Genomic DNA, 25080 nt, shown 5'->3' with positions numbered 1-25080 from the left:
AAGGAAGGAAGGAAGGAAGGAAGGAAGGAAGGAAGGAAGGAAGAATCCTACCTCCACCCCATGTGCTGGGATTGTAGCTGGAACCCAGCTCCCATGCATACCAGAATTACATCCTCAGCCCTGCACCCACCCCTTTTAATGCCTTGCTCATGCTAAGGTAGGCATTCTATAGTGAGTTATGGCCTCTAGCCACTCTTGATTGCTCAGCTGTGATGCAGCTAGTCTCCCGTAAGAATCAAGAAGCAAAGACTTACTCCTAGTACCTATGCAGAGGTCATGCCTTAAAGTCAGTAGCGAAACTAACAATGCCACTGGGTGGATCAAGTCCGAATAGTGAGGGCTGTGTGTGCAGCCTCCCTTAGCTTCATCCCCTCCACACAGAATGCAAGAGCAGAATACATCATCAGGGTTAATAAATGGCTTTATTTGCCTTGTACAGCATCAACTTTCTTACATTCTGAATTAATTTGCCATTAAAGTGCCAGACATTTCCTTAATCACGATGACATTTGTTAAAAAGGAATCAGAACTTTTCTCAGAACATGGCAGTCATGAATGAATACTTTTCTTACCAAACCCAGAAGGGAAGCCCCTCACCTTGACCTGATGGGCTGGACAATTTGCAAACAGATTCAAATCCCCGTCTCACCTTGAGCACCAACCTAGGCTAGGACTAACACACCTGGGGATAAAACAAATCATGCTACAGGGAATTGTGAAACATCCACTGCTAGCTGCCACCTCCTCTGAGCCATGCCAGGGTGTTTGTACATTTCCAACCTTCAGAGCAACTAAGCCTGGCCCCCTCTGCTACTTTTTATACCACCCTCCCTTACTCAAAGTCCCCAAAGTCATTACAATGAAAAAAAAAAGTGGGTTTCCATTACCCAGGTACTAACAATATTCAGTAAAAATAAGGATGATAAACACAAAGCTTGCTTAGTAAACACGAGCTCTCAGCGTTCAATGCAAAAAAAGAAGAAGAAAGAAAGAAACCAAAAAACTGAAATATTAAGGCAAATACTGATGACTTTGCACATGGGCTGGATGAACTTAGAACCCTTTACCTAGCTGCAGAGTCCCAGGGGCCTAGAGGCACTTGGTTTGTCAACGCTTGCCACTGGTAGAGGCAAGATCTTTGTATTATTGCTGAGGCTGTTGGGGTGTTTCTCTTTGGAGTTTATATACAAACACACCCAAGGCTGATGTATTTATATATATGTACACACATTCAAGGGCCACTACTCTTTCTTTGTGGAAATTGATAGTTCTACTTCAGGAAGCTGGATGCCAACCTTAGGCCCACTGTCATTGCTAGAGGAGGAAGACAGTCGGGACTTCTTTGAGGCCAAAGACACTCCACTCCCCTGTAACTTGGCTCCCTCATCATCACTCCCTGTCACCTCATAATGACCTTTGCTCTTTGAACCCAGCCCACCAAAGGTACCAAATTTCAGCTTTCCGTGTTTGCCTTTAACTTCTCCACCTGCAAACTCCAAAGTCCCAGTTGGGGTGGAAGGAGCAGAGAACTCCCTCTCGTCGCTGAAGGAGTTGGAGCGGTGTCTTGGTTTCTTGCTTTTAAACAGGGAAAATTTGCCTTTTGGTGAAGATGCTTCAGCCTCTGCTTCTCCTTCCAGAGAGCCCAAGCTGGCCTTTGAGCTCTTCAGGTCCCCTTTGGACCCCGAAATCGATGCTTCTGGTGAGCCAGTGACACCACCTTTCCCTTTAGGCTTGGAAAAATTAAATTTTGGCATTTTGATTTTGGATTTTTTAAGTTTTACTTCAGACTCTTCCCAGTCACCTTCTGCACCTGCCTGCACATTGGCCTCTACTTTAGGGAAGTTGACATCCACCCCCACCTCTCTGCCAATGAGCTCACGGCCAGAGAAGGTAAATTTGGGGATCTTCATCTTGGGGAATGTTACTGTTCCAGATCCACTTTCCAAGTGACCCTGAGGCCCAGACACACTCAGCCCGGGACCGTGGAGTCCAATCTGGCCTCCTTTCACACCTCCTTCTATCTTTGGTCCTGAGAAATGAAAGTTCCCAGCAAGTTTAGATGTATCCAAGTTTAGAGAGGAGGAGACCTGGGGTTCCTTCCACTCAACCCCAGAGCCTTTGACACTCAGATGCCCTTCACCCAAGCTGATGTCTGGGACACTGACACCCCCTGAAACATCTACACCTCCTTTGACTTTAGGGCCCTTCAAGCTGACACCAAAATCTGACTCGGGAGACGCTGTGTTAAAGGAAGGCCCCTTGACATTGATATCATGGAGACCTATTCCTGCACCTTTCAGATCTCCTTTAATTTCAGGACCAGAAAGCTGCCCCGTTGGGAGTTTCACATCACACCCAGAAGCCTTAATTCCAGGCATTTGGAGATTTCCTTCTAGGCCATGAACACTGATACCCGGAAGACTTCCCCCAACTGCTGGGCCTTTCAATTCACCAGTGGCCCCAAGGCCCCCCTTCACTTTTGGTCCTTCCAAGTTAAAGCCCATGCTTGGTGCTGAGATCTGGGGCCCTTTCAGATTCACATCCATCCCTGGCCCCTTTAGTTCTCCACAAACTTGTGGCCCCTTGATGTTAATGTCCAAGTCGGACCCTGGAGTAGAGATGCCAAACTGAGGCAGCTTCATGTGGGGAAGTTTGACACCACCTTCTGAGGCCTCCAAGCTGAGATCAGGAGCACCCACAGATATTTCAGGACACTTGATGTCCCCAGACATAGCCAGATCTCCCTGTAGACTTGGTCCCTTCAGTGTCACATCTGGTGCCCCCACATTAAGTGCTGTTGTGGCATCAATCCCTGACACTTTCATGCCATCGCCTCCTATCTTTACTTTTCCACCAATACCTTTGAGGTCAAGACCTGGAGCCTGCAGCTTCATGCTGGGACTGGATGCATCCAGGTCTCCCTTCAGACTTGGTCCTTTCAAGTTCAGGTCAAGATCAGGCCCAGAAACTTTTGGCATAGAGAGGTCCACTGAAGGCAAGTCCACTCCTGAGCCCTTTAGAGACATATCAGGCCCTTCAAACTTAACATCTGATGTGCTCAAGCCTCCTTCAAAGGAGGGCATCTTGGCACAGATCTCAGTGCCCCCACCTTCCATTTTCACACCAGGGGCACTGATCTTGGGCAGTGAAAACTTAGGGAACTTGATTTTTCCTTCTGGACCTTGCAAATCTATGTCAGGTCCTTCGAGTCCCACACTGGAGATATCACCCTTTATCTTTGGTCCTTTCAACTTAACGTTCACATCAGGTATGGAGACTTGAGGAGCAGAAACACTAAATGAGGGTGCTTTGATCTTGGTATCAGAGCCTTCGATGTTGATGTCAGGTGTGCCCAAGTTTGCCTGCACCTTAGGACCTTTCAGGTTGCCCTCTATCTTTGGCCCTGAGACGTCCACACCTGGGACCTTGAACTTGGGAGCTTTCACATGAATGTCAGGAGCTTCCACATTAACCCCTGGTGAAGACATATCCAGATCAGGTACCTTGATTTCACCCTCCATCTTGGGGCTAGGTAGGGAAGCCTCTGCTTTAAATTTAGGTGACTTAATGTCAAATTCTACATCTGGGAAATACATTTTCCCAAACATGGTTTTCTTGACTTTGGGAGACTTTACATCAACTTTGAGTGCAGCATCAGGTCCTGCCACACCAACATCCACTTCAGGGGCCTTGAGACTGGCATCAATCTCACCTCCAGGAACATTCAAGTCAAATCCCTGCTTTTTGGCCTTAACTTTAGGGCCACTCATGTGAATTTTAGGCATTTTAAACTTGCTTTTCTTGCCCTTTCCACCAATGTTTACTTCAGGAGTCTCAACACTCAGCTCTGCTTCAGGCATAGTCACATCAACTGAAGGTGTTTTGATGTCAACTTTTGGGCTTTTTGCACCAAATCCAAACTTGGGCTTTTTAAACTTCGGAACTTTAACATCTGGCCCCTCAATATTAATATCTGGGCTCTCCATGTGGACATCTAAGCTTGGAGTTTCTAAATCGACTTTGGGCCCCTTAAGATCGACTTCACCTCCTAACTTAGGCCCAGAAACTCCAATTTTTGGTGTCTTGAGGTGCAAATTAACATCAGGCCCAGTTACTTTAGGAGCAGATACATCAAGTGATGGCATCTTCAAGGTAGGGCCACTAAATTTAGCATCAGGGCCTTCGAAATCCAAGCCTGGACCTTTCAGGCCCACTTCAGGTCCTTTGAGAGTACCTTCAATCTTAGGAACAGACACATCAAAGTCTCCCTTTACTTTGGGTCCTTTTAACTCAAGATCCACATCAGGCATAGAGATATTGGGAGCCTTGATGTTCACCTCAGGCATCTTGAACTTGGGGCCCTTCAATTTTGCATCAGGACCTTCAATATTCACATCTGGAACATCAATGTCCACCTTAGGTCCTGACACATCAATGTCAGCCTTTGGTAGATTCACATCCACTTCAGGGCCCTCTGCTTTGAAGCCAGGCATGCTGAACTTGGGCATCTTCATCTTGGGCATCTTCAGGTGCCAGTCTGGACTGTGAACATCCACATCTGGGACATCAATGTCCACTTTGGGTCCTTTGATGTCAACTTCTGGGCCTTTGAGGTCTCCTTCCACTTTTGGCAGAGACACGTCCACATCACCCTTCACTTTTGGACCTTTCAGGTTCAGGTCAACTTCTGGCATTGAGATCTTGGGTGCCTTGAGGTGGAGATCAGGCATTTTAAACTTAGGACCCTTCAGCTTTCCTTCTGGGCCATGAATGTCAATGTCAGGAGTGTCGATGTCCAGTTTGGGGCCTTTGACATCCACTTTGGGACCTTTCAAATCCCCTTCTACTTTAGGAATAGAAATGTCCAAATCTCCCTTTATCTTAGGTCCTTTCATGTTCAAATCAATGTCACTCATTGAAATTTGTGGGGTTTTGAAATGAACATCTGGCATCTTAAACTTTGGACCTTTGAGTTTTCCTTCAGGGCCCTCAATGTCTATCTCTGGCCCTTTGAGGTCACCTTCCACCTTAGGTACGGCAAGGTCCACATCTCCTTTTACCTTGGGCCCTTTAAGATTTAAGTCAAATTCAGGCAAGGATATCTTTGGAGTTTTGATATGCATGTCTGGCATTTTGAATTTGGGCCCTTTTAATTTTCCTTCTGGACCTTCAATATTGACATCAGGAGTGTCAATATCCACACTTGGGCCCTTGATATCGATACCAGGGCCCTTTAGTTCACCTTCCATTTTAGGCAAGGAAGTATCCATATCTCCTTTCACTTTAGGACCTTTCAGATGCAAATCAAAGTCAGGCATGGAGATCTTGGGGGCTTTGATGTTCACGTCAGGCATCTTGAACTTGGGGCCCTTCAGTTTGCCCTCTGGACCTTCAATGTTAACATCAGGAATATCAATGTCCACTTTAGGGCCTGTAATATCCACATCTGGGCCCTTGAAGTCACCTTCTACTTTGGGCAAGGACACATCCATATCTCCCTTCACTTTAGGACCTTTCAGATGCAAATCAATGTCAGGCATGGAGATCTTAGGAGCCTTGATGTTTACCTCAGGCATCTTGAACTTGGGGCCCTTCAATTTTGCATCAGGACCTTCAATATTCACATCTGGAACATCAATGTCCACCTTGGGTCCTGAAACATCAATGTTAGCCTTTGGCAGGTTCACATCTACTTCAGGGCCCTCTGCTTTGAAGCCAGGCATGCTGAACTTGGGCATTTTCACCTTGGGCATCTTCAGGTGCCAATCTGGACCATGAATATCTACATCTGGGACATCAATGTCCACTTTGGGTCCTTTGATGTCAACCTCTGGGCCTTTGAGGTCTCCTTCCACTTTGGGCAGAGAAACATCTACATCACCCTTCACTTTTGGACCTTTCAGGTTCAGGTCAACTTCTGGCATTGAGATCTTGGGTGCCTTGAGGTGGAGATCAGGCATTTTAAACCTGGGGCCCTTCAGTTTCCCCTCTGGACCATGAATGTCAATGTCAGGAGAGTCAATATCCATCTTGGGTCCTGACATATCAATGTCAGCCTTTGGTAGATTCACATCCACTTCAGGGCCATCTCCTTTGAAGCCAGGCATGCTGAACTTGGGCATTTTCACCTTGGGCATCTTCAGGTGCCAATCTGGACCATGAACATCTACATCTGGGACATCAATGTCCACTTTGGGTCCCTTGATGTCAACCTCTGGGCCTTTGAGGTCTCCTTCCACTTTGGGCAGGGAAACATCCACATCTCCCTTTACCTTGGGACCCTTAAGATGCAAATCTGGCATGGAGATCTTAGGAGCCTTGATGTTCATCTCAGGCATCTTGAACTTGGGGCCCTTCAGTTTTGCATCAGGACCTTCAATGTTTACATCAGGGGCTTCAATGTCCACTTTGGGTCCTGACACATCAATGTCAGCCTTTGGTAGATTCACATCCACTTCAGGGCCATCTCCTTTGAAGCCAGGCATGCTGAACTTGGGCATTTTCACCTTGGGCATCTTCAGGTGCCAATCTGGACCATGAACATCTACATCTGGGACATCAATGTCCACTTTGGGTCCCTTGATGTCAACCTCTGGGCCTTTGAGGTCTCCTTCCACTTTGGGCAGGGAAACATCCACATCTCCCTTTACCTTGGGACCCTTAAGATGCAAATCTGGCATGGAGATCTTAGGAGCCTTGATGTTCATCTCAGGCATCTTGAACTTGGGGCCCTTCAGTTTTGCATCAGGACCTTCAATGTTTACATCAGGGCCTTCAATGTCCACTTTGGGTCCTGACACATCAATGTCAGCCTTTGGTAGATTCACATCCACTTCAGGGCCATCTCCTTTGAAACCAGGCATGCTGAACTTGGGCATCTTCACCTTGGGCATCTTCAGGTGCCAATCTGGACCATGAACATCTACATCAGGGACATCAATGTCCACTTTGGGTCCCTTGATGTCAACTTCAGGAACATTAATCTCACCTTCCACTTTTGGCAGAGACACGTCTACATCACCCTTCACTTTGGGGCCTTTCAGGTTTAAATCTATGTCAGGCATGGAGATCTTGGGGGCTTTGATGTTCATCTCTGGCATCTTGAACTTAGGACCTTTCAACTTTCCTTCTGGTCCTTCAATGTTTACATCAGGGCCTTCAATGTCCACTTTGGGTCCTGACACATCAATGTCAGCCTTAGGTAGATTCACATCCACTTCAGGGCCATCTCCTTTGAAGCCAGGCATGCTGAACTTGGGCATTTTCATCTTGGGCATCTTCAGGTGCCAATCTGGACCATGAACATCAACATCTGGGGCATTGATGTCCACTTTGGGTCCTTTGATGTCAACTTCAGGGACTTTGACGTCACCTTCCACTTTGGGCAGGGAAACATCCACATCTCCCTTTACCTTGGGACCCTTAAGATGCAAATCAGGCATGGAGATTTTGGGGGCTTTGATGTTCATCTCAGGCATCTTGAACTTGGGGCCCTTCAGTTTGCCCTCTGGACCTTCAATGCTAACATCAGGAATATCAATGTCCACTTTAGGGCCTGTAATATCCACATCTGGGCCCTTGAAGTCACCTTCTACTTTGGGCAAAGACACATCCATATCTCCCTTCACTTTAGGACCTTTCAGATGCAAATCAATGTCAGGCATGGAGATCTTAGGAGCCTTGATGTTTACCTCAGGCATCTTGAACTTGGGGCCCTTCAGTTTTGCATCAGGACCTTCAATATTCACATCTGGAACATCAATGTCCACCTTGGGTCCTGAAACATCAATGTTAGCCTTTGGCAGGTTCACATCTACTTCAGGGCCCTCTGCTTTGAAGCCAGGCATGCTGAACTTGGGCATTTTCACCTTGGGCATCTTCAGGTGCCAATCTGGACCATGAACATCCACATCTGGAGCATCCATTTTGGGGCTTTTGATGTCAACTTTAGGCCCTTTAACATCCCCTTCAAGTTTGGGAAGAGAAACATCTACATCACCTTTTACCTTTGAGCCTTTCAGGTTTAAGTCAATGTCAGGCATAGAGATCTTGGGGGCTTTGATGTTCATCTCAGGCATCTGAATTTTGGGGCCTTTTAAGGTTCCCTCTGGACATTCCACATTGAGTTCTGGTCCTTCTATATTCATCCTTGGACCTTCTATATTGATGTCTCCTTTTGGTAAATCCATAGCCACATCAGGCCCTTCTGCTTTGAAGCCAGACACACCAAACTTGGGCATTTTCATCTTGGGCATCTTCAGATTCCATTCTGGACCATGAACATCCACATCAGGTGCACTAAGATGAACTTCTGGTGCTTTAATATCCACTTTGGGGCTTTTAAAGTCACCCTCTAAATTTGGACCTGCTAAATCTAAGTCTCCTTTGACTTTAGGGCCTTTCAAATTTAGCTCCACATCAGGCATAGAAACTTTGGGAGATGAAATACTCAGGAAAGGCATTTTAAACTTGGATCCTTTCGCTTTGCCTTGGACTTCAACTTCTGGAGCATTAATATCAACTTTTGGAGCTGTTACATCAACATCTGGCTTTTTAACTTTAACATCCATGTCAGGTGTCTGAACTTTGGACCCAGAGAAATTAAATTTGGGGAGCTTAAAACGAGATTTCTTTGCTTTCCCTTCAATATTGACCTTGGGAGCAGAAATGTCCACTTCTGGGCCCTTCACATCCAACTTGGGAGTTTTAATGTCACCCTCTAATTTGGGTCCAGATATATCAACATCTCCCTTGAGTTTTGAGCCCTTTAAATTCAGGTCAATTTCTGGCATGGAGATCTTAGGCATGTTTACATGCATGTCAGGCATTTTCAGTTTGGGACCTTTTAATTTGCCCTCAGGACCATGAATGTCAACATCTGGAGCATTAATGTCTAATTTGGGACCCTTTATATCAAGAGAAGGCCCTTTCAAATCACCCTCTACATTTGGAAGTGAAACATCCATATCTGTTTTCAATTTGGGGCCTTTAAGATTGAGGTCCAAATCTGGCATGGAGATCTTGGGAGCTTTGATGTTCATTTCAGGCATCTTGAACTTGGGGCCCTTCAGTTTTGCATCAGGACCTTCAATATTCACATCTGGAACATCAATGTCCACCTTGGGTCCTGACACATCAATGTCAGCCTTTGGCAGGTTCACATCTACTTCAGGGCCCTCTGCTTTGAAGCCAGGCATGCTGAACTTGGGCATTTTCATCTTGGGCATCTTCAGGTGCCAATCTGGACCATGAACATCTACATCTGGGACATCAATGTCCACTTTGGGTCCCTTGATGTCAACCTCTGGGCCTTTGAGGTCTCCTTCCACTTTGGGCAGGGAAACATCCACATCTCCCTTTACCTTGGGACCCTTAAGATGCAAATCTGGCATGGAGATCTTAGGAGCCTTGATGTTCATCTCAGGCATCTTGAACTTGGGGCCCTTCAGTTTTGCATCAGGACCTTCAATGTTTACAGCAGGGGCTTCAATGTCCACTTTGGGTCCTGACACATCAATGTCAGCCTTTGGTAGATTCACATCCACTTCAGGGCCCTCTCCTTTGAAGCCAGGCATGCTGAACTTGGGCATTTTCACCTTGGGCATCTTCAGGTGCCAATCTGGACCATGAACATCTACATCTGGGACATCAATGTCCACTTTGGGTCCCTTGATGTCAACCTCTGGGCCTTTGAGGTCTCCTTCCACTTTGGGCAGGGAAACATCCACATCTCCCTTTACCTTGGGACCCTTAAGATGCAAATCTGGCATGGAGATCTTAGGAGCCTTGATGTTCATCTCAGGCATTTTGAACTTGGGGCCCTTCAGTTTTGCATCAGGACCTTCAATGTTTACATCAGGGCCTTCAATGTCCACTTTGGGTCCTGACACATCAATGTCAGCCTTTGGTAGATTCACATCCACTTCAGGGCCCTCTCCTTTGAAGCCAGGCATGCTGAACTTGGGCATTTTCACCTTGGGCATCTTCAGGTGCCAATCTGGACCATGAACATCTACATCTGGGACATCAATGTCCACTTTGGGTCCCTTGATGTCAACCTCTGGGCCTTTGAGGTCTCCTTCCACTTTGGGCAGTGAAACATCCACATCTCCCTTTACCTTGGGACCCTTAAGATGCAAATCTGGCATGGAGATCTTAGGAGCCTTGATGTTCATCTCAGGCATCTTGAACTTGGGGCCCTTCAGTTTTGCATCAGGACCTTCAATGTTTACATCAGGGCCTTCAATGTCCACTTTGGGTCCTGACACATCAATGTCAGCCTTTGGTAGATTCACATCCACTTCAGGGCCCTCTCCTTTGAAGCCAGGCATGCTGAACTTGGGCATTTTCACCTTGGGCATCTTCAGGTGCCAATCTGGACCATGAACATCTACATCAGGGACATCAATGTCCACTTTGGGTCCCTTGATGTCAACCTCTGGGCCTTTGAGGTCTCCTTCCACTTTGGGCAGGGAAACATCCACATCTCCCTTTACCTTGGGACCCTTAAGATGCAAATCTGGCATGGAGATCTTAGGAGCCTTGATGTTCATCTCAGGCATCTTGAACTTGGGGCCCTTCAGTTTTGCATCAGGACCTTCAATGTTTACATCAGGGCCTTCAATGTCCACTTTGGGTCCTGACACATCAATGTCAGCCTTTGGTAGATTCACATCCACTTCAGGGCCATCTCCTTTGAAACCAGGCATGCTGAACTTGGGCATCTTCACCTTGGGCATCTTCAGGTGCCAATCTGGACCATGAACATCTACATCAGGGACATCAATGTCCACTTTGGGTCCCTTGATGTCAACTTCAGGAACATTAATCTCACCTTCCACTTTTGGCAGAGACACGTCTACATCACCCTTCACTTTGGGGCCTTTCAGGTTTAAATCTATGTCAGGCATGGAGATCTTGGGGGCTTTGATGTTCATCTCTGGCATCTTGAACTTAGGACCTTTCAACTTTCCTTCTGGTCCTTCAATGTTTACATCAGGGCCTTCAATGTCCACTTTGGGTCCTGACACATCAATGTCAGCCTTAGGTAGATTCACATCCACTTCAGGGCCATCTCCTTTGCAGCCAGGCATGCTGAACTTGGGCATTTTCAACTTGGGCATCTTCAGGTGCCAATCTGGACCATGAACATCAACATCTGGAGTATCAATGTCCACTTTGGGTCCCTTGATGTCAACCTCTGGGCCTTTGAGGTCTCCTTCCACTTTGGGTAGGGAAACATCCACATCACCCTTTATCTTTGGACCCTTAAGATGCAAATCAGGCATGGAGATTTTGGGGGCTTTGATGTTCATTTCAGGCATTTTAAACTTAGGGCCTTTCAATTTGCCTTCTGGTCCTTCGATCTCAATATCTGGCCCACTCATGTCCACATTTGGCCCTTTGAAGTCTCCTTCCAATTTGGGAACCTCTACATCAACCTCCCCCTTTATCTTTGGACTCTTTAAGTGAAGATCAATGTCTGGCATGGAGATTTTTGGAGCTTTAAAGTGCATGTCTGGCATCTTGAATTTAGGACTTTTCCATTTACCATCTGGGCCTTCCACAGCTACTTCTGGCATGTCAGCATCCAATTTCGGGCCCTTGACATCCAGTTCTGGAGCCTTTAATTCTCCCTCAAGTTTTGGGACTGAAACATCAATATCTCCTTTGGTTTTAGGACCCTTTAAGTTGAAATCAACATCAGGCATGGAGATCTTGGGGGCCTTGAAATGCATGTCAGGCATCTTAAACTTGGGGCCCTTCAGCTTCCCTTCTGGCCCTTCAATGCTTACATCAGGAACTTCAACGTCCACCTTGGGACATGAAACATCAATGTCAGCCTTGGGTAAGTTCACATCAACTTCAGGGCCTTCTGCTTTGAAGCCAGGCATGCTGAACTTGGGCATTTTCATCTTGGGCATCTTCAGGTGCCAGTCTGGTCCATGAACATCCACATCTGGGGCATTGATGTCCACTTTGGGACCTTTGATGTCCACATCTGGCACTTTCATTTCACCTTCAATCTTGGGCACTGTCACATCCATTTCCCCCTTGACTTTGGGGCCTTTCAAGTGTAAGTCCACATCAGGCATGGAGATCTTGGGAGCCTTGAAGTGCATGTCAGGCATCTTAAACTTGGGGCCTTTCAACTTTGCATCAGGACATTCCAGGTCAACATCAGGTACTTCCACATCCATACTGGGGCCTTTTAATTCTCCCTCTAGTTTGGGCACTGTCACATCCATTTCCCCCTTGACTTTGGGGCCTTTCAAGTGTAAGTCCACATCAGGCATGGAGATCTTGGGAGCCTTGAAGTGCATGTCAGGCATCTTAAACTTGGGGCCTTTCAACTTTGCATCAGGACATTCCAGGTCAACATCAGGTACTTCCACATCCATACTGGGGCCTTTTAATTCTCCCTCTAGTTTGGGCACTGTCACATCCATTTCCCCCTTGACTTTGGGGCCTTTCAAGTGTAAGTCCACATCAGGCATGGAGATCTTGGGAGCCTTGAAGTGCATGTCAGGCATCTTAAACTTGGGGCCTTTCAACTTTGCATCAGGACATTCCAGGTCAACATCAGGTACTTCCACATCCATACTGGGGCCTTTTAATTCTCCCTCTAGTTTGGGTACTGCCACATCCATTTCCCCCTTGACTTTGGGGCCTTTCAAATGTAAGTCCACATCAGGCATGGAGATCTTGGGAGCCTTGAAGTGCATGTCAGGCATCTTAAACTTGGGGCCTTTCAACTTTGCATCAGGACATTCCAGGTCAGCATCAGGTACTTTCACATCCAGACTGGGGCCTTTAATATCAACTTGAGGACCTCCGAGATCAGTTTCCATTTCTGGAACAGAAACATCAATCTCTCCTTTTAGCTTAGTCCCCTTCAAATTCAAGTCCACATCTGGCATGGAGATCTTAGGAGCCTTGATATTCAGCTTGGGCATCTTGAACTTGGGGCCCTTCAGTTTTGCATCAGGACCTTCAATATTCACATCTGGAACATCAATGTCCACCTTGGGTCCTGAAACATCAATGTCAGCCTTTGGCAGGTTCACATCTACTTCAGGGCCCTCTGCTTTGAAGCCAGGCATGCTGAACTTGGGCATTTTCACCTTGGGCATCTTCAGGTGCCAGTCTGGACCGTGAACATCCACATCTGGGGCATTGATGTCCACTTTGGGGCCTTTAATGTCTATATCTGTAACTTTCATTTCACCTTCTACCTTAGGTACAGTCACATCCATATCCCCTTTGACTTTGGGGCCTTTCAAGTGTAAGTCCACATCAGGCATGGAGATCTTAGGGGCCTTGAAGTGCATGTCAGGCATCTTAAACTTGGGGCCCTTCAGCTTCCCTTCTGGACATTCGATATCAATATCACCAACATCCACATCCATCTTAGGAACTTTAACATCAACTTCAGGACCTCTCAAATCTCCTTCCACTTTTGGAAGAGAAACATCTACATCACTTTTCAGTTTGGGTCCTTTCAGATGAAGCCCAACATCAGGCATAGAGATTTTGTGTGTCTGTATATTCATGCTCGGCATCTTGAACTTGGGGCCCTTCAGTTTCCCTTCTGGAGCTTCAATATTCACATCTGGAACATCAATGTCCACCTTGGGTCCTGAAACATCAATGTTAGCCTTTGGCAGGTTCACATCTACTTCAGGGCCCTCTGCTTTGAAGCCAGGCATGCTGAACTTGGGCATTTTCACCTTGGGCATCTTCAGGTGCCAATCTGGGCCGTGAACATCCACATCTGGTGCATCTACTTTAGGGCCCTTGATGTCAATGGTGGGAGCTTTTACTTCTACTCCCACTTTTGGAACCGAGACATTATGTTCTCCTTTCACTTTAGGACCTTTCAAATTCAAGCTAACATCTGGCATGGATATCTTCTGAGGCTTTATATTCATTTCTGGCATCTTAAATTTTGGCCCTTTTAGTTTTGCATCAGGACCTTCAATATTCACATCTGGAACATCAATGTCCACCTTGGGTCCTGACACATCAATGTCAGCCTTTGGCAGATTCACATCTACTTCGGGGCCCTCTCCTTTGAAGCCAGGCATGCTGAATTTGGGCATTTTTATTTTAGGCATCTTCAGGTGCCAGTCTGGGCCATGACTTTCAACATCTGGAACATCAATGCCAACTTTGGGCCCTTTAATGTCCACATCTGGCACTTTTATTTCACCTTCTACCTCAGGCAATGATACATCCACATCTGCTTTTCCTTTGGGCCCCTTAATATTTAAGTCCACATCAGGCATGGAGATCTTGGGAGCCTTGAAATGCATATCAGGCATCTTAAACTTGGGGCCTTTCAACTTCCCTTCTGGGCCCTCGATGCTCACCTCTGGAGCCTCAATGTCCACGTTGGGTCCTGACACATCAATGTCAGCCTTTGGCAGGTTCACATCCACTTCAGGGCCTTCTGCTTTGAAGCCGGGCATGCTGAACTTCGGCATTTTCATCTTGGGCATCTTCAGGTGCCAGTCTGGTCCATGAACATCAACATCTGGGGCATTGATGTCCACTTTGGGACCTTTGATGTCCACATCCGGCACTTTCACTTCACCTTCAATTTTGGGCACTGTCACATCCATTTCCCCCTTGACTTTGGGGCCTTTCAAGTCCACATCGGGCATGGAGATCTTGGGAGCCTTAAAGTGCATGTCAGGCATCTTAAACTTGGGGCCCTTCAGCTTCCCTTCTGGGCCCTCAAGGCTCACATCTGGAGTTTCAATGTCCACTTTTGGTCCTGAGACATCAATGTCAGCCTTAGGGAGGTTCACGTCCACATCTGGACCGTCTCCTTTGAGAGTAGGCATACTGAACTTAGGCATTTTCATCTTTGGCATTTTCAGGCTCCAGTCTGGGCCTTGACCTTCCACATCTGGAACTTTAATATCTACCTTCGGACCTTTAATGTCCACGTCTGGAACTTTCATCTCTCCCTCTATTTTTGGTGTAGACACGTCTAGATTTCCTTTCATTTTGGGTCCTTTGAGATCCAGGTCCACATCTGGTAGAGATGCCTTTGGAGCCTTGAAATGCATCTCAGGCATCTTAAACTTGGGGCCTTTCAACTTCCCTTCTGGTCCCTCAAGGTTCAAATCTGGAGCACTAATATCTAGCTTTGGTACAGAAATGTCCATGTCAGCCTTGGGCATGCTCACATCCAACTCTGGGCCTTCTCCTTTGAGACTAGGCATGCTAAATTTGGGCATTTTAATCTTAGGCATTTTCAAGTTCCAATCAGGACCATGAATATCAACATTTGGAGCGCTGACATCTACTTTTGGACCTTTCAAGTCTCCTTCAATCTTTGGTACTGTGACATCATACTCTCCTTTTACCTTTGGGCCTTTCATATGCAAATCCACATCAGGCATGGAGATCTTTGGGGCCTTGATGTTCATCTCAGGCGCCTCCAGCTTAGGACCCTTCAGCTTTCCTTCAGGTCCTTCAATGTTCACCTCTGGAGCTTTGACGCCCACCTTGGGTCCTGAGACATCAATGTTGGCCTTAGGGAGATTGACCTCCACTTCTGGACCCTCTGCCTTGAAGCCTGGCATGCCAAACTTGGGCATTTTCACCTTGGGCATCTTCATGTGCCATTCCGGACCTTGAACATCCACATTTGGTACATCAATGTCCAACTTGGCACTTTTAAGTTCAACATCAGGAACTTTCATCTCACCTTCAGCCCTCGGCACTGTGACATCATATTCTCCTTTTACGCTAGGGCCTTTTAAGTGTAAGTCCACATCTGGCATGGAGATCTTTGGGGCTCTGATATTCATTTCAGGCATTTTAAACTTAGGTCCTTTCAGTTTCCCTTCTGGTCCTTCAATGCTCACCTCTGGAGCACTCACCTCCACCTTAGGCCCAGCAATGTCCACACCAGCCTTGGGCAGGTTCATATCCACTTCTGGGCCTTCTGCTTTGAACCCTGGCACACTGAATTTGGGCATCTTCATCTTGGGCATCTTCAGGCCTGGGCCATGAACATCCACTTCTGGGGTATCAGTGTCCACTTTGAGGCCTTTCAGTTCTCCCTCAAGCTTTGGTGTTGTTAAATCATACTCTCCCTTCACCTTTGCACCTTTGACGTCAGGCATAGACATCTTTGGAGTCTTGACACTCACTTCAGGTAGGTTAACGTCAGGACCTTTAAGTTTTCCCCCCAGACTCTCCATGTTGGCATTTGGGGTTTCTATGTTGACCTTGGGCCCTGAAATACTGATGTCTCCTTTGGGCAGAGTCACGTCTACATCTGGACCTTCTCCTTTGACCTCTGGGACACTGAACTTGGGCATCTTCATCTTGGGCATCTTCAAGTTCCATTCTGGGCCATGAACGTCCACATCTGGGACACTAACATCCATTTTGGGGCCTTGGACATCAAATTCAGGGGCTTTGATTTTTCCTTCTACTTTGGGTAGCATGATATCTACACCCCCTTTACCTTTAGGTGCAGCTACATTTAAGTCTACATCTGCCATAGAGATCCTACAGGATCCCATTTTTCCAGAAGGGCTGCTGAGCTTGGGGCCTGTCAAGGTCCCCTCTAAGTTTGGTGTCTCTGTATCCACTCTGGAGCCTTTAACTGCCACCTGAGGGCCTTTAACATCACCTTTCACCTCAGGAACAGACACCTTCATATCTCCTTTCAGTTTACAGGACCCAACACTCAGATCCACATCCTGCATGGAGATTTTAGGTTTCTGGATAACCATTTCAGGAACCTTGCCTTTAGTACCCTTCATCTTCCCTCCTAGCCCACCAGTAGCAATCTCAGGCAGATTGACATCTCCAGAGACCCCAGGAAGTGTCACTTCACCTGTGGGCAATGTCATTTCAACGCCAACTCCCTCTCCCTTTGAACCTGATGCAGAGAATTTAGGGACTTTCATCTTGGGCACATTTAGTTTGCCCCCTAGCCCATGAACATCAATGTCAGGGGTTCCAACTTCCGTAGTGGGACCAGTGATGCTGCCCTCAATTTTGGAAGCACAAGTATCCATTCCTATGTTCCCCTGCAGCTTGGTACCTTTCAGACCTAAGTCACTCTCAAGTGATGGCCCAGTGAATTGGGGACCCTTCAGCTTCCCCCCAAGGCCCTCAATATTGGCAGAGGAGGCACCGACTTCCAGATGAGGAGCCTGAATATCACTACCAATGGTCAAACCTGGCTTGTCACCAGGTGCAGAAACATTAAGCCCCACCTCCGGGCCTGCTGAGACACCAAATTTTGGCATCTTCATGGTAGGAATTTTAATTTTCCCAATATCACCACTCTGGAGGGATGGACCCTGTACCTCTACTGAGCCAGACCCAAGAGAAGGTGAAATGTCCACTCCAGGAACTTGGGTCCCTCCCTTGCCACCCAAGTCCAAGCCTTTTGCACTGACATTGATGCCTGGACTTCCCACCTTTATTCCAGGCACAGTGACCTGGAATTTTGATTGGCCAGCACCTTCAAGCTCTGGTCCTGAAGCAGAAATGGCACCTGCCCGGATATCCATGGCAGAGCCTGTGGTTGGAGAAGTTGCCCCCGACCCTGAGTGCAGTCTGATCACCGTCTTCCCAGACTGGGTTTCCACATCTGTGCTGGAGATCTCGGTCACTTCATGCCTTGGTATCTTGATCATGAACTCAGGGCTGCTGATGTCAATGTCCTTCACTCCTTCCCGACCAGTCACATCCACAGTGTAGGCTGTGACCCTTCTAGTCACTGTGATGGTACGGCTCTGGGTCTCCCCAAGGTCCCCTTCTACTCCATCCTCTGACCTCAGATGTGGTTTGATCTTTGTGGTGTAGATGCGTTGGTAGTCCTCATCATCCCCACTCTGCAGAAAGACACACCCGGCAGAGGTTGCAGCAAAGCCCATCTGAGTTGGCAGCCTAGCTGACAAAAGGGTTGCCTGTTTCCCAAAGATGCTCAGAACATAGCAGAGGTCCAGACAGCCTCCTGGGACAGAACACAGGGGACTGAAGAAAGGGGCTGACTTCACATCACAAGAGAAAAATAGAAATTATTTGGAAGAAAATTCTGGTAAGCAAAGGTCATTCCAGGGTTAGGAAATATGTAGATTCCTGGATTGTGTTGCCCAGCAAGAGGCTGTACCACCTAGTGATACTTCAAAACAACCTGTTCCAGGGACCCATCCTAACCAGGCTCTCCATCCTTCAACTCTCAACTCACTGATTTTTTGTTTAAGAGTCTCCCAGGAGGCTTTGCACACTGGAAAGCATTTGTAAAGCCTGATGGCCTGGCTGTGTTTGGGTAATACTGTCACTTTGAGGAGACATGGTTTATTCAATAAGCAAGCCATTAGGAGTAAAGAAGAATTTCCCATGAGCACTGTGCTGCTCATCTTTTCACTCATGGAATGTAGAGAGGCAGGCTAAACACCCGTGCAGTCACTGCAAGGGCTCTGGTGAAGCAGCTGACCCTCCTCTTGGCACCAAAGCCCCGTTGCTTGAGTGGGTTCCCACACCACAGCACAGTCTCAGGAGACTGAAGGAACGCTACACTTGCAAGAGCAGAGTCAGCCATATGCCTCAACGTAAACAGGAAGAAAGCAGCAGAGAAAAGTCATAAGAGAATGCAGAAAGATGAAACAACGAGAAGGAATTAATTAGCAGGGGTCCAGAACACAAATAGAAGGCTCAGGAAGTGAGGCCAGGAGGCCATCAGGATCATGGGGAGCTCAGAGCAAAGGTGGGTCACCAGGAACTCACCAGAACCACCTCAGAGCTACGGGAGCTGAAGACTTCATGGGTCCAGGTCTGTCCAGGCTCAGGGGAACGGTCCCCCTTACGGTGCAACTTCAAACCAACAGTGTGATGCCCCATGGTGTTCAGCAGCTGGGTCACCTCACCGGACTGCAGGTTGTCAAAGTAGATGGTGGCACCCACAATCTGGTCCCCTGAGTGAGGAAGAGCAACAGTCAGTGGAGACCCACAGGTCTCAAGAAGGCGCCACATAACAGACACTGAAACCGACTTTCCTCGAGTGTCATGGATATCATGCAGACACAGTATTGCCCATTCAGTGTGCAGATGAGCAGACTGTGGCCTCAGAGGCCAGCTCTTTTATACAAAGCTGCAGAGCAGGTGAGGGGAACAGATCAGATCTGAAGACAAGGTCTCCAAGATTCCACATAAGTACCTTCCCTCACATTCACAAGCAAGACATAGAGTAGGCAAAGGAGCAGGCTTGGGTACTGACCATCCTTATGCTGTGGGACCCAAGTCTTCCACCGCCATCTGGTCATTTCTGCTTGCCCCGCTGCCTCCCATCCTTCCCTTTAGTAACCTCTCTCACCCCCCCCCAGTGCCCAGTCACTATCCTGGGGAGACTCACCCTCCTTGACCACCCCAGTGCGGGCCGCAGGGGAATTCTGCATCACTTCCTGTACGAAGACTCCATCGTCCCTCTGGGCAATGGTCAGCCCATGGGAGCCACTGCCCTGCCAGTTAGGCAGCAGCAGCTCCCGGGTTGTCTCCTCCTCCTTCTCCATCTGGGATGAGGTGAAGAAACAAGCTCTGGTTACAGGGACATGGAGGGCAGAAAGGCATGAGAACACCAGAAATCTTTGGCGTTGTGCACACCCAGGGAACGGAACCCGAGTGTCACACACCTATTCCCTCAGCCCTGGCTCACCTGCCAAGTGAGGGGTTCCTCGGGGAGGAGAGTGATCTGTATTGGAAGTCCTCCCAATGTACATTAAAGAATATAGAGGGGGGTAACTGGCCCTTTGACCCACCCAAGGCCCAATTCCAAATGCCACATCAAATGCCCAGCATCCGCCAACCTAACTTCCATCCCTCTGCATCATCCCACCTACCAACCTTTGCAGGACTCTGTTCAGGAGCAAATGCCTTGCCAGGTGCCCGCCCCTCCTTCTCTTCTATCAGTCACTCACTTGAGGAATCTTGGTCACACAGCCTAGGAAAAAAATTTCATCGTGATGCTCACATTTGACTTTTCAAAACCTCAATGAGATGCCACCCAAGTGATAGAGTGATGCTGTTCCCCAGGCCAAGTCAATACTACAGTCAGCAACAGAAAATGAAGTTAAAGGAAACTAGACCAGGTCTCTACTGCTGGCCACGTCCTCCTAGCCAAGGACACTTGACCTCTCTGAACCTGTTTCCTTGGCTGTGAACATGGAAATGGTAAGAGTTCCATACAGATTGAAAGAAGACAGCAGCTGGCCCATGGAGGTTCTAAACACAGTCATTTTCACCATTCTCTAAACGAGCTGGTCCCACCTTACAAGCAAAGCGACTGAGACTCTGAAAGACCAGTTTGTTGGGAATGTACACAAAGAGAGTGGTGATGCTGACACCAGGCCCTGCCTGCTTCTGTGGATCTATTCACTCATGTGAGACTTCTGTAGAGACAGATGGTTCTGTCCCCTACCCCACTGACAGTGACTTGGTTTACCATCTAGCCTAACCTCAGGACCAAAAGGACAAAGACACTCCCATCCCCACAGGCTCCCCAAGCCAAAAGGCTGAAGGAAAGCTGAGCCCCGCTGAGGCCTGTGGTGAGTCAAGGTCCACGTGGCTGCCCACACTGGGCCCTGAGCCAGACCCCATAGGTAAAGGCTTTCTTCCTTGCCACTGGATGGTTATCAGCTCAGGTTATCAGCACCTGGGAAGGCGCCCTAAAGAATGGTAGATATAGTGACTACTGTAACCCCACACACACACAAAATGGCTCTGGCAGCCATCTAAAGCAAACCTGAGAAATTGTATGAGGGACTCTGTAAATTATGGTGAGCCTCACCCAAAGCCCCACCCTGAAACTGTTTGTATCCAGAAATTAGCCAACCAATCAATAAAAACATGCATACGGGTCACCTCCTAGATGTCCAAGTCTGTGCTATATATTGTAACGCATACCAGGAAGGTCCAACACAGCCCAGCCCAGCACTTAATTGCATACTGCATCAGATCGTTACCTCCCATCACTCATGCATCCTTTAGACATTTACTGAATGCACTCCCTGAGCCAGATATGCAAATTTAAAAGACATGGACTCCTCTCCCTGCACAAGTGATAAGCAAAGGACTCTGGGTAACCAATTGGGCCCCACAATGTACCAGAAGTCTTAAGAGTCGTCTCAGGGCGATGAAATATAAATGGAGCTCCAAGGTGCTGGAATTGGCCTCTAGGATGGGACTGTGGCTCTTAGAAATCCATGGCACTTAGCAGATCCAGATACCAACATGGGCAAAATATAAACACAAAGATAAACCTCAGATCGCCACACCTGTTCTCAAACTCCACAACTCATAAATGCAGTATTTATCATGAGCCTACTCAACAACACAGGTGCTGGCTAGAGTGTGAGCAAAGACAGGAGAGAGGCCTCCTGGCACAGGCTTGAGCTAGGGAAACACCTCCTCCCTTCTCAGCAGGCAGAAGAGGCCACTTTAAGAGGAAAGCCATACTGACTTCCCAAATTGAAACTGGCACCCTCTGCCCCTGACCAACACTGAGAAGCCAGCCTGCCAGTCAGAAGCCAGGCAGAAGCAGGGAAGGTTAAAAAAAAAAAAAGTCTCTAGCTCAGACCTCTAAGAACTGAAGCCACCCCTTCAGGTTTCCCCAGTACCCCTGTCTTCCACCTTGTGCAGGGCCCCTTGTTCAGCTAAACATCCTGGTGCTGAGCCAGCAGAGGAGAACAAGAGCCAGCTCACTCACCCACATGCTGGCCCCACCCTCCCCTTCCACGGTGAGTCAGTGCAGTCTGAAGCAACAGTTCCAGACATGCATAGGGTCACACCTAAAACCTAGTCAATACAATGCCACCTCGACCAGGCCCCCAGAGGTACCAGAGGAGCTAGGACTTCCATAGTTTCCCTTCTCTAGACTGAGCCCTAGGACAAGGGTCTTTAGATGCAAAAAGTACTGAGGACCAACAGGAACTTGCCATATGCTTCACTCAGTAGGCTACTGAGAGAAGTAATTCTGAAAAGCTCTCAACCACGGAGAACAGGAACCATTGGATTCACGCTACAGAGCTGGCCCTGCTCAGCCCTGCTACCCTGACACAGCTAGGAAGGGCTCCCTTCTCAAGTCTGGGCCTGCTGGGATGAGAGATGTGGGGCCATAATGGCAACGGCCTTATTTCTGCATCTGGACTCAAGCTCTTGATCCATCTTCCACCAGCGGAGCCTGTAGCCAGCCAGCCCAGAGGGTTCTCCCTTTCCTCCCACATGGTTAGGTTACATAGGCCTCCAGAGAAATCCAAAGAAGGTCTTCGGAGGTTGGGGGGGACTCTTCACAATTCAGTCACTCATCACAAGTCTTTGGGGTTTGAAGAGATTCAAATGTGTGCTACGCACATGGTAGCCACATGTGGCTATTTAAATTTACACGGACTAGACGGCCATGGTGGTTGGTATACACTATAATCCCAGCACTCAAGTGGGCAAGCAGGAAGATCTAGAGTTTAAGGATGGCCTGAGCTACATGAGAACCTGTCTCCAAAAGCCAGAAATAAAATAATCGTAGGCAGATAATTAAACCAATGTGGTATTTCCCCCTTAGGGAAAAAAGATGAGAGATGACTCAGGGTGAGTTCAGAATGCTTGCTGCTCTTCCAAAGAACCGAGTTCAGTCCCCTGAACCTGACTGAGTTCATGTCGGGTGGCTCACCACCACCTGTAACTCCAGCTCCAGGGTCTCTATGCCCTCCAGCCTCCACACACACCTTCACATATGTGGCATACACAGGCCCACATGTGTATACATAAATAAAATTAAATTTCTTTTTGCTGCTGTTCTTGTTGTCATTTTCGAGACAGGGTTTCCCTGGAGCCCTGATTTTCCTGGAACTCACTATGTAGCCCAGGCTGGCCTCAAACTCAGATATCTGCCTGCCTCTGCCCCCAGAGTGCTGGAATGCTGAGATTAAAGGCCTGCACCACTATGCCAGGCTGCTCCCAATTTTAAAATATTTTTAAATGTATGTGCATGTATATGTACTTGACTGCAAGTGATCATGAGGCCAGAGGTGTCAAATTCCCCTGGAACTGGAATTACAGGTGGTTGTGCGTGGCCCAGCATAGGTGCTAGGGGCCAAACTTGGGTCCTCTGAAATAGTACTCACTCTTAACCACCAATCCATTGTTCCAGCCCCATGGGTCCTTTTTGTTTGTTTGTTAGTTTTTTTGTGTTTTTAGCTTTTTGAGATACGGTCTCATATTGTCCAGGCCGACCTCAAACTTGCTGTATAGCTGAGAATGACCTCAAACCTCCTGATCCTCCTGCCTCCACCTTCTGAGTTCTGAGATTATAAAGGTGCACTGCCTTTATACAGCTTGAAGTTAAAAATGTAGTTCCACTTGACACATTGCAGGTGCCTAGCAGGTGCCTAGTGTGCGGCCACCACTGCCATATTTAGACAGCAAGGAGGAAGCACTGGCTGCCACTCACATATGGGGAAAGGAAGGTACATGGAAGCTAAAACAGGGAAGTGGTAAAGCCCTAGAATTCAGGTCTGCTAACTCCATTTCTGCAGCCCAATAGATGGGCTTGGTACCCTTTGTGATGATAAGCAGCAGGGCTGGAATGGAGAACCCCTAATGTAGAAGGCTGCTTGGATGACAGAAAAGGAGTGAGGCCGGAAGGATGCTCCAGGTAAAAAAAAAAAAAAAAAAAAAGGGCCCCATCCTGCAACCCAACACCACAAAAATCCGTGCAGCAGCAAGGCTCTGCCTGTGCCTGCTCTCAGAGGGGCCATACTGAGCTTATCTAGAAGATGTCCAAAAGCAGAATGTTCCTGGCAAGGGTGACCTCCAGAAGAGCATCCTCTCCCCTCTGTCATCGGCGACTAGGACTTTTCTTTCCTCTCCACAGATGAGAGCTCAGGACAATTGCTGCTGCAACTACAGATAGCCACTGTCTGTGTCAAGGTGACAGGAACTAACACACACACACAAAGTGACAAGCCCTAGGGCCTCAAAGGCTGAATGAGCCAAACCTGAAGACAAGACCTACGCCAGAAGGGCACATGGCGGCGGGCCTCCCTCGCACAATCTGCGCACAGAAGGGCACACTCATGGAAGAAAAACTCCATCTGCATCAGGGAGGACCTCCGTGACCGAACCTTGCAGCACTACAACACCCATGAGCCCTAAGTAACCCGCTATACACACAAGGCCAGGGACAAGCAGTTTCCATCCCAAGAACATAATGACTCACAGCTAGGATTAGAGACCTCCACCAGAGTGAAAACCCTGACACTCAAAACCAAGCAAGGGGTTGGAGAGTCATAGAAGGGAGACACACCCAGAAGGATGATAATGTGACATAAACACTCCCAAAGAGGAAGAGAAAGCTGCATGCTGAAGGAAACCCCACCATCGCTAGTTAAGAGAAAGAATTCTGCAGAGCACTGCACGCAAGATGCTGTGTGGCAGACATCCCGTGCTTAGAGCCTCATCTCATGTACAAACAATGCTAGGGGGAAAGAATTTAACAGCCTTAGAGATATGGAGACAGGCCCCACTCCAACAGTCTTCATCCACACAGAGACAGCAAGGCACCCACCAGCAAATGGAAAAAAGACTCCCTCTTGTGCTCCACCAGCCTCATTCATGATGGCAGGCAGAGTTGCAGGCACCCAGGTCCCAGCATTTAAGAGACCTTTGATTCTGGTCTCTTTGAGGCTGTGTCCCCAAGGGTCAGGAATCCCAGAAGCTAGAACTTCCCAGAACCTAGTTCTGGACTTCCCTTGCGCTAATATGTGGAAGACAAGGGGATATTTTCTTTCGGACAGTCAACCTGAGCTTGATTGACAGAATCCACATGATAAAAGGAGAGGATTGACTCCTGCAAGTTGTCCACAGGCATTTACACATGTGCCACAGCATGAGGGCACACACACAAGTACACAAAAACACGTTTATAACAAAACAAGAAAAACAAATGTTTAGCAGAGACAGGCATAATGGTGCACACTTGTAATCTCAGCACCAAAGAGGCTCAGGCAGGAGGATCACTGCAAGTTCCAACCCATTCTGTTGAGTTCAAGG

At 47.8% G+C, this 25080-nt stretch overlaps 1 protein-coding gene across 1 annotated transcript in view; it reads right to left on the bottom strand.

Annotated features, from left to right (window-relative positions):
• Positions 1-403: 403 nt before the first annotated feature.
• Ahnak (AHNAK nucleoprotein) overlaps positions 404-25080 on the bottom strand; it is a 29720-nt gene continuing 5043 nt past the window's right edge. The window contains exons 2-10 of the mRNA XM_051192152.1: positions 19882-19978; positions 19394-19550; positions 18769-18956; positions 14010-17873; positions 12000-13631; positions 10760-11816; positions 9282-10597; positions 5808-9119; positions 404-5645 (exon numbers count right to left, since the gene is read on the bottom strand). Coding sequence (XP_051048109.1) covers positions 1242-5645; positions 5808-9119; positions 9282-10597; positions 10760-11816; positions 12000-13631; positions 14010-17873; positions 18769-18956; positions 19394-19550 — 15930 coding nt within the window. The 5' untranslated portion in view covers positions 19882-19978 and the 3' untranslated portion in view covers positions 404-1241. The remainder of the gene's footprint in view (positions 5646-5807; positions 9120-9281; positions 10598-10759; positions 11817-11999; positions 13632-14009; positions 17874-18768; positions 18957-19393; positions 19551-19881; positions 19979-25080) is intronic.

Source organism: Phodopus roborovskii, unplaced genomic scaffold (genome assembly GCF_943737965.1).
Source record: "Phodopus roborovskii unplaced genomic scaffold, PHOROB, whole genome shotgun sequence".
Taxonomy (NCBI): Eukaryota; Metazoa; Chordata; class Mammalia; order Rodentia; family Cricetidae; genus Phodopus; species Phodopus roborovskii.
The sequence above is the reverse complement of the archived record's forward strand: the minus strand, read 5'-3'. Positions and strand labels throughout refer to the sequence as shown.